Source organism: Necator americanus, chromosome III, assembly GCF_031761385.1.
Source record: "Necator americanus strain Aroian chromosome III, whole genome shotgun sequence".
In the NCBI taxonomy this organism is placed as follows: domain Eukaryota; kingdom Metazoa; phylum Nematoda; class Chromadorea; order Rhabditida; family Ancylostomatidae; genus Necator; species Necator americanus.
In genome coordinates, this window is record NC_087373.1 from 22,533,021 (window position 1) to 22,542,563 (window position 9,543).

Below are 9,543 nucleotides of genomic sequence, written 5' to 3' on the forward strand. Positions count from 1 at the left end.
GCTTTTCAGATTTCAACTAAATGAATGTTTGGTCTGCAGCAATTTTTGAACTTTTTAACGTTGGGTAACAGCCAAATTATTACAGCTGCGGATGTGAGTGAACCACAACGTGATCTCATGGCCGAATCATTGCACTTTAAAAAAAGAGGACGCACAAGCAGCCGGTGAAGTTGTTTATGCATAACTTTCATATGAACGGAAGATCATGGCATGCTTCCTTTAGAAACTTATAATTTCTTTCCACCGGTCACAACATCTTCGTAGAATAGATTTCCGCGTTCGTTCTGCTCCAACTCAATCGATTCGAACAACGCCTTAAAGTTACCAGCGCCGAAACCCTTAAAAATGCATTTTTAGCCTGTGTGGATTTCTAGGAAATTGATCTGACCTGATGATTGTGTCGTTGTATAATTTCAAGGAACAATGTCGGTCGATCCTCACATGGTTTGCTGAAAATCTGTAAGAGGTAACCGTTCTCGTCGAAGTCCACCAAAATGTGCAGCTTCTGTAGCTGATCCATGTCCTCAGCAACCTATACGTAGTTTGTTCAGAAAAAAAAACAATACATAAAAGCTATCGACAGACCTTGACGTTGCCCTCCTGTAAACGAGCCCTTAAGTTGTCGTAGTAGCTCTTCGGAATGCTCAGAAATTCAACGCCTCGAGCTCTAAGAGCCTGGATAGCTGCGATGATATCGCTTGTGTTGAGAGCGATGTGCTGCACTCCGGCGCCACCGTAGTAATCCACGTACTCCTGAACATTTTCGCTTAAAAAGGAACTGAGGCGTTGCCTGGGCGAGCTTACTTGAATTTGCGAAACTGCCTTCTTGCCCATTGCGGGTTCATTGATTGGCATTTTGATTGTCTCCTCGTGATTCGTGACGACAATTGATCGCAGTGCTGAGTATTCCGTGTGGATCATCGAATCATCCACGGACCAAAACCTTAATTGAACGTTGCTGCGAAGTTCGAAGAGTTTTGATAACAGAAGTGAAAGATGCTCCTCTTCGAGGTTTTTAGCTTTTTAGAAAAGAATAAATGATAAAATTTTCAGCATTGCCTTTATGACGCGCTTACGCGTTCGACTTCAAGTTATAATCGTTAGGGCTCATGAACGCCGGCCATACGATGGCTTGCGATTCCAAGTGGTTGGGATCAACTCAGTGTCCTTACACTAGTGGAGAAGGCTGGGACCAACTTATCGACACCGGAAGGAGGAAACGTTTGGTTGGGTTAAGTTGGTATAAAAACACAGACGCAGTGGGACCTTTTACCTGCAATATGAGGCCAAAACAGTGCAGTGGTGCACACTATATTCCGGCAGACCTGCTGTGATGGCTACGGTATGCCCTTAGTTGGTACGCAAGAAGTGAACACATATGTAGTAGGGTCAAAACGGCATGAAGCACGGTGCAATTGCGTAAGTGGTTGCGCTCGAGCTGGCGCGGTGGAGAGTAGCGATTAGGATCAAGTGGGGACCCTTACCGGCATCATTCATCGCTGTAGTTCGTGATGGTCTCATCTCGGTCCCAACTGCTGCCTCCACCGCGCCGCCTCGAGTGTGGCCACAACGTGCCGTGCTTCATGTTGTTTTGACCCGAATATGTAGGGGAAGTTAGCGGTCTCTTGAAGTTAGCTTCAACGGGAAATTTTAAGGTTTAGATATAATACAAGATAATTTAATACCCTTAAATGTAATAGGTGATAGATAAAGGGTTATTTAAATGTAAATCAGCGTATAATTTATTATTTTCCTAAACTTAGTTGTTTATTAATAAAACGCCGTTGCACCGTTATTCAACTCATAGGCCGATATTTCAGACCCCAACTGATTTCCTACATCATCTTCTCAAAAGTAGGCATTTTGAGTTGTGGCTCGCAAGAATCATAAGCAGCGATCCCATGGCAAAAATTCTCCATTTTCGAACCCGTCTGCAGCAATTTCTGTTGTGAACTTAATTCTTTATGAAAAAGGAAAAAGCCTTGGATTTTCGATGCTATTTGCTCACATTTATTTCATCTTTTATCTACTACCCACTGCTTGCAGTTCGGCTCTCAACACAAAAATAGAACTTACTGACAAGTCGTCGTAGAATACGCGTTTTCAAGCGCGCTAGCAACAAAAACAATGCATCACCTCCAGTAGGGAGAAAGCTGTGCATTTTTATGAATAATTGCTATAGTTAGTAAAAATTTTTGAAATGATTAAAGGAAAGCATATAAATAGGACCAACCGATGGAAGCACAGCACTTTTTCGTACCATTCGACGGCCGAGTTCATCTCAAGGTCTGGCTGGTTTCCAACGCAATGGTCGACAAAGTTCAATCCAGTCTAAAAAGAGTTCATCTTCTCTGTGGAATGCTATAACTTATTTCTAAACGCTTTCTGTGCAGTCACCAACTCCAAATGCAACGTACCCTAGGCAGACTTTGGAAGAACGTTTTGCCGAGTGGGTGTGATTTGAATCCCGGCAGGAACAACCCTTTGTAATTTTTCCTTTCCAGAAGGGTGTGGATTGTGTCCCCGTACTGAATTATAAAAGAAGAGATTGGATGTGCCTAGGTGTTGATGAGCGGGGAGAATGTGCCAACCGTTTTCACCACTGCGTACTTGATAGTCCCATGCTCATCGGAATCCTCAGTTACATCCTTCACAATGGATGCGCCAACCTTCTTCGCATGCTCTACGACTAACGCGACGTCATCCACCTGGAACAAAGCTGCTAATAGAATCTTCGTAAAGATACCATGATAGTCTTGGCGGAAATTTGCGGGTAAAAATCGGATAAATTAATGGAAAAATGGAGGAAATTAAATTAAATTAAATTAACGGAGGAAATTGAATATTCGGGACGTACTAATGGAAGTGTAGACCCAGAGGAAAGTCTCAGTAAATGGAGAAGTTACTGTAAAAGTACTTCCAGTAATTAGGAGAAGGTCGAACACCTTAGTTATATAAATGGATATAGTTGCAATTAGGAACAATCCATGCACAGTTTAACTCGAACTTAAAAAAGGTTTATGCGTCACCCGTCAGAAGAAAGAAAACTTTCGGCTATTACCCGGTTTTTACAGCACCTTTTTCGAGTGCATGCATTTCGGATGAGATCCGACTCACCTCCACAGGTGGAAAGAACTGCTTCTAGCAGTTCCTCCAGCACGCTGACAAAAATTGCATCGCATTCGTGCCGTAACGCCTACCTCTGGCAGTCATAATCCGCAGATTTTTTGTTGCAGATGAACACGAAGTTGAAAGGAGTTCTACACTTTTTTGTATTCCTTCTCGCTTAATTTGAAACCTTGTAAATTGAAGATGTCTTCACTACTTTCATACCTCGAAACACACGTCCTTCACGCCATCTCCGTGTTTGACGAGGTGGTCGCCAATTTCTTTGTTGCCTGGGAGCAGCGCAGACTCGAACACAAAGATAATCTGCAAAATTATCTCCTACTATCACTGTGCGCACCATCCGCTCACCATAACACCTTGTTCTGCTTCACGGCGTGTTGAGCCACGTGACGACTTCCTGTTTCCAGTCCACGGTAGGCAAATGGCTCGAAGCCGAAGTTTGCGCAGTACCAGTAGGCTGCCTGAACAGAGAATGAGTCTTAGTAGCTTTCAAAAAATTCTGAACAAAGCAGGAAAATGCTCCAGAAACTCCTTGAATCTTTCTTCGTGGCCTCTTACGGTTCTAATATTCGAAAGACATGTGTAATGTGAAACTTATCCATGTATCTCGACAATCAGCTCTTCTTCCAGCGTGTCCTCTTCTGTGCACTTTAAACTGATTTCAGAGGAAAACAGAAAAGGAGTAGTATTCTGGGGAAGAACATCAACAGCAGATAACCGTCAAATTTTGTATAATTGTGTAAGTATACATTTTGTATATTGTGCAAGTAAATATCAAGAAAATTAGTGGGCAGTGAGGGAGAAAAATTAGAGGAGATCAGACGAAAAGTAACCGAAGGATAGGTGTTAAATGTTAAAAGATCAAAGCTAAAGTTGAAGTTGCAGTAATCGTTTGCAAGGTATGGTGCACTCGCTAAAAGTAATACTGCAAAAAAGGAAAGACTGGAAGAAAGACAGGAAATGCAAGAACTTTCCGCGGACTTTCTCCGACTCCCCCTCATCTCTCTCCTCTAGGTTCCAAAAGTGCACTGCTCATGCGGAGCTTATCCGGAACTTGCCCAAATTTCGCGAACCCTTTTGAGCGCTAGTACTGTAAGAATAAAGTTGTGCAGTTGTGGGGGAAAGGTCTCCGGACTGAATTCGCAGCAAAAGCGTACCGCCTCAGCGCTGCAGTTATTAATAGGCTTTATTAGTTCTGAGCGTACGATAGCTGTTTCCTAACTACAATTTCATGTTATCACCCGCAAGAAATGGGTTGTAAATTCCATCAACTGATTTGAACATAAGTTAGAATTTGAATTCTTTGCCACGTACAGAAAACACAGAAGAGAAATGAGAGAGTCATGAAACACGAATATAAAAGGAAAGTGGAGGCGTACACATCCTGGAAAGAATGAGTACGATTCCTTGCGTTTCTCGTGAAGGAAAAAGGCTGCAGAACAGGACTACAGATTTTTAATCCGAAAGATACTAGTCTTCAGAAGAAATGGACTCAACTCTTCACATCATTCTACATCTTACATTTTTCGAATGTAATTCTTCAACTTGGCGCTCGAGACGTCCAAGTAATTTATCGAGGATTTTCAAACAAACAATCAATTTCTACTTCAATACTATCATTGTTTTTCAGCCACCTACACGGAAGAGGTCGCATCTACGGACCTGTTAGTTATCAGCACGTGGTGTCTGTCGTTATGTGGGAGTCAACCAGGCATCCAAGTATACGCTGTGAAAGTATGCGAGATATTGTGGCATTAGATTCCTATGCATTTCAAAAGTATTGTCAGCACAGCACCAAGCCCATAAACTGACACCAGGTCAAATGTCCGGAGTGAGCATTGAATGTTGGGTAGCCGCCGTTCCTCCTCTAACACTGAGCTGCCAACGACAGAATTCCGGTAAGCGCCTCTCCAGGTATCGGCGATATCTCTGGCCGTCGTCTACTGCACCAAAGGCACCACGCATCAGCAAACCCTCAGCACCGAAGACTGCACTACTTGCTTCTATGATTCTAATGAGAAACGAAATATTTTAAGTGGAAGGCTGGTAGTTGCGATGAGCGAGCACTACAATGTGATCGAGTTCAGAACAAGACTGTCTAGATGCGATTAGTTTTTATACGATTGCGGTATTGCATAGATCTCGACTTCTGAATCGTATGTGCTCAACACACGGAAATCGCTGAAGATCAGCAAGACTGTCTTCTACGATTAGCGCTACGCGCAAGACACCTAAGATAGGAGATGCAAGAGGTCGGTCAACCAACCAGGTGACAATTATCAAATTTCAATTCAACTACATTCTGAAAAAGAACTGCCCCAAAGAGAAATCCGTCGAGATTCCGAAAATCCAGATCTGTCTGGGACGACGCATTCGGCTCCAATCCAGTCACTCATAGTTCAGTTTCTTTCTGCTTTAAAATCTACAAAAACGATCGAGAAGTTCCTTCTAAATCCAAAGTGTACATAGAGAGTGTGAGGAATGAGAAATGCAGGACGAAATCTCGTCGGGAGTATCAATTCATATTGAAGCATGAACCAGGAAGAAGCCGTCTGAGCTCTTGTTTCACTTTTTTACAAAGTGAAAAAAACGTTCTAACGTCCAATCTCTGAACAGAATTCATATGTCGATCGCTCTGTTAGAGATTTCAACCAAAAGAAGCTCTTGAGAAGGTTATGCAAAGAGGAAAAAAACTGAAAATACATGGAATGACAAGAACTCGGGAGAAGCCCGTGCTTCACAAGCGACTTTGTACCGCACAGATAATAAAAAAGGCTATCGAGGAGAGTTGTGTGTCATGCCAAACGTTCTAGAACAGTTCGTCCTGGAGCGGCTCATCAAATAAGCAACAAACACACTACTTTCGCCCTGATCTACTCATGATTTGGCAACTGTTGGAAGTGAGGAGAGTGATGGAGGTCGAAGCCTAACCAAGTAGCCTACCCACAATTCAGTTTCCTTCTAGTCTTGCCCGTCGAGACCATCCTCGCAACGCGATTTCGGCACGATTGAACGCAGTTCGCATTGCAAATCACGGATGTACATCAGGCCCGCTTCATCGTTTGATGTTCGCTACTTAACTTGCCATTGAGGATATCAAAAGACATTGACGATATTCGGTCTTAACACCTTCAGGATGATGTTGTTGGTGTTTTAGAGCAACCCGTAGCCAGTGAATTTTTCACCTTACACGTAATAGTAGATGTGGCGTTTTTTTCGCAACCACCAACGGAAGTCAGGGAGAGCGAACAACTGACTGAATTCGTGTAAGAGTTCTGTCATCTGTGTCTATGCTCAGGAATATAGAGCTCAGCTACGAAGAGAATGATGCATGGCAAAGATGCACTAGAGATAACTCAACATCGTACTCCTTCGCGGGGTATTTTTACCAAACTGTCATCGCCAACGAAGTCAAGTACGGGTCTATCCACTGGACTGCTATGATGTACAGAACGGAGAAATGAGCAGCACTATTAACGTGACGGTGAAGCCAGACTGCACAGAGAGGAGGCTAAAGCTATTTTGCTATTTTTGTTCTAGGATATACCGCAAGAGCTCGAAAATACATCTTGGTCTGTCTTTTAAAGTCCTAATCGAAAACTCGCTCTCCACCATTTCATCCTTGTTTTGAGGGCAGCGGTAAGCCCTCGTGCACAACGCGCCTTGAAGTTGGAAATAGCCACTTACCCGAGGAAAGCACACTTAACTGAGGCAATAAAGGAAGATCTAAAGACATCTAACTTTGAAAGGTGATCAATTTGAGTCAATTAATTAAGTCTGGCTGGAAATATCATGGAATAGCGAATGCATTTATTCTGTGCGGACTCTTGCTCAGGATTGAGCAAGTTGGACTCAGCTCTTCAACGACGATGGACTTTCGGTGAAGATGCCAACAATAGCAATATCGATCCGTTCGGAGTCAAAAAGCAAATCAATTCAAAAGAAGTGTTAAAATTTCACCAATGATTTGGTTAAGTGCAATTATCTACAGAATGGAGAGGAGGAGAAGCAATATGACCTCATGCATCCAACAACTGTGAAAAAATGAATTCAAGATCATACCGAATTTTTTCTCTTTAGCTTTGATGGTGTGGTTTACAGAATAGTGCAGCAGAAGAACCAGAAAATCAAAAGATAGCCTCCATACGACAGTAAAATTAGGACATGGAAGTACATTACGTGCGTACGTTAGTAGCAACGATAGTGACCCCTGATGGTGGTTAAGATAATGCGGCTCAAAGACAAAGTTGTTCATTCATCAACTCACCTGCTTAGCATTACCAACGATGAATCGAATGTGGTCGAAGCACACGAAGGTGCCTTTGTCAGGCTTCGGTGCCCTCTCGTAAGTCGTCTGAAAGTGTTGTTTTCAGCGCAGACTCGACATCGACTTATTGTGGGCATTGCACCTACCATTCAGGAACGTTGCTGGTGACCTCAAACACTACTTCGGCGGAGATCGTTAGGCGGACCGCTACTGATAGGCGGCACTTTTCCACGTGATATCAATGTCATCGAAATGTGTGTTACGCATGTCGTTGAAAGCAAACGACTCCAGTAGACTTGATCTGCTGCTTGCGCCCACATAAGGCCCAAGAACATAAAATCGTTCGAAGAACGTGCGAGCGCTGATCATGAAGATGCAGTCAATAATGCGGAACAATTGCCACCCGTGTGCGGGCAACCATCCATCGTGGTGAATAAGCAAGTGAAGATCGAAAGCAGTGCGCGCAACTTAAAGAATTTAACAAACATTTATAGTATCGAAGGTAAGACCATATGCACAACGTTCTCCTGTTTTCTTCCCGTTTCGTCAACAATAGTTGTGACTGGCCAGAAGGTTGTCGGTGAAAGTAGTTACTTCTTGAAACGGATTAATCCTTATTAAGAGCTATGTGTGCGAAATGTCGCGCAATTCTCTTTTTAATTTTTGATCAATGTTGTCAGATTCTCAAAACCCAATGGAAAAAGTAAGTTTAGCCCCCCGGAAGTGTTGTTGCTAAACAGACCATTAGTCCATTGCTGCGCCACGATGACCTAAGCAACGTCACCAGAACGTTAGATTCTGCAAGATATAGCGGAAAAAAATTATTCGAAATCAGATTGTATGCCCTCGCAAAACTCCCTGCTGTTCAATACTTTTATGTTGTTTCTACAATTTTCTGTAACGTTAGCCTCTTTATTCGATCTCGTGGGACAAATGTTGTGGTTTCAGTCAGCCACAACAACAGCGATGTCTGAATTATGCAAACTGTAGGGAGTCTCACAGCTTTTTCATGTAATTTCCAAAATCTTTCAAGATTGCATTACGCCGGTGAACCTATCACAAGAAAATTGACAGAAACGCTATTTAAAAAAAAGCAGAACTAGCATTTTGTACTTTGTAGTATTTTGCTTTTCTCCTTTATGAGAGTGGAATTTTTATCAAAACATCGCACTGGGCTCAGATAGCAGTCTTTTATGAAGCACTCGCCGGAGTAACGGCGAAAGCACCTACTGTATTGAAAATTTTGCGTGACAAGACCGAGCTGACGTTCTTCTGATTTTTTCCCTTCAATGTCACTTCAATAGATAAAAACTCGCAAATAATTTCCTTCCGAGTACGTCTGCTGATTAGCAGAAACTTCTCTTTCCATATGTTTCCACCAGACTAGCCAGGACTCATCATAACACTCTTTTATATCTATCTTTTTATCTTTTATACCAGACATAAACGTATCGGATAAATCATCTCGAAAGTCCAATCCACTACGACGAAGAAGTCATAGTCACTCCTTCTACCGAACTCAAAACTGCACATAGAAACAAATCGTATGCTAAAAATGTTATGAAGACAGACGGATAGAGAGTTTCTCGACGTACTGGAAGTTTGCATTTTCAACTTCAATTTTGCCGAATCTTGTTTCTTCTGGTCATTGAGATGGGGTGCAAAGTGGGAAAGAAGGAGAACTTTCTGCATCCTCTGCTTTTTTGCAATTAACTGATTTGATTAAAACTGAATCGACTAGCTGAAGTCGCCAAAACTGTCCCTGAGATTTGTGTTGTGTGCGGAGGTGATCAGATGTACGAGGAAAAGCTAAAAATAGAATAAAAGGAAGGAAAGGAAAACAAAGAAAGCTTCATGAAAAACAATACGCGCATTGAAAGGCCTAATGAATGATGGGCTGAAGGCTAGGAGAAACAGCTAAGGATGGTGTACTGTTGATCCTTATGACTCACTTCATCTGGGAAAGTTAAGAAACGTGTTTTTTCTCAACCTACGGCAGGTTAACCGCTGCATACTTCGCTTCTGAGATAAAAATTTCCATTTTTTAGTCGCAACGACAAATGGTGCAAATCTCGAGAACGCCCTTATTGTTTCGATTAAATTCAACAAAAAGAAAACGGATGGGGTCAGAGGTGCTTCTTGTAATC

The 9,543-nt window shown here is 42.5% G+C and overlaps 1 protein-coding gene across 1 annotated transcript; it reads right to left on the reverse strand.

The window, feature by feature from the left end:
- Positions 1 to 227: 227 nt before the first annotated feature.
- On the reverse strand, positions 228 to 7,545 carry RB195_010527 (uncharacterized protein; the record flags this gene model as incomplete). Its single annotated transcript, XM_064191578.1, has 11 exons — positions 228 to 338; positions 389 to 532; positions 586 to 753; positions 805 to 943; positions 2,234 to 2,331; positions 2,418 to 2,528; positions 2,592 to 2,708; positions 3,334 to 3,432; positions 3,486 to 3,590; positions 7,397 to 7,483; positions 7,543 to 7,545. The coding sequence occupies 11 exons, from the start codon at positions 7,543 to 7,545 to the stop codon at positions 228 to 230; spliced, it is 1,182 nt and encodes a 393-aa protein (XP_064049161.1).
- Positions 7,546 to 9,543: the final 1,998 nt, after the last annotated feature.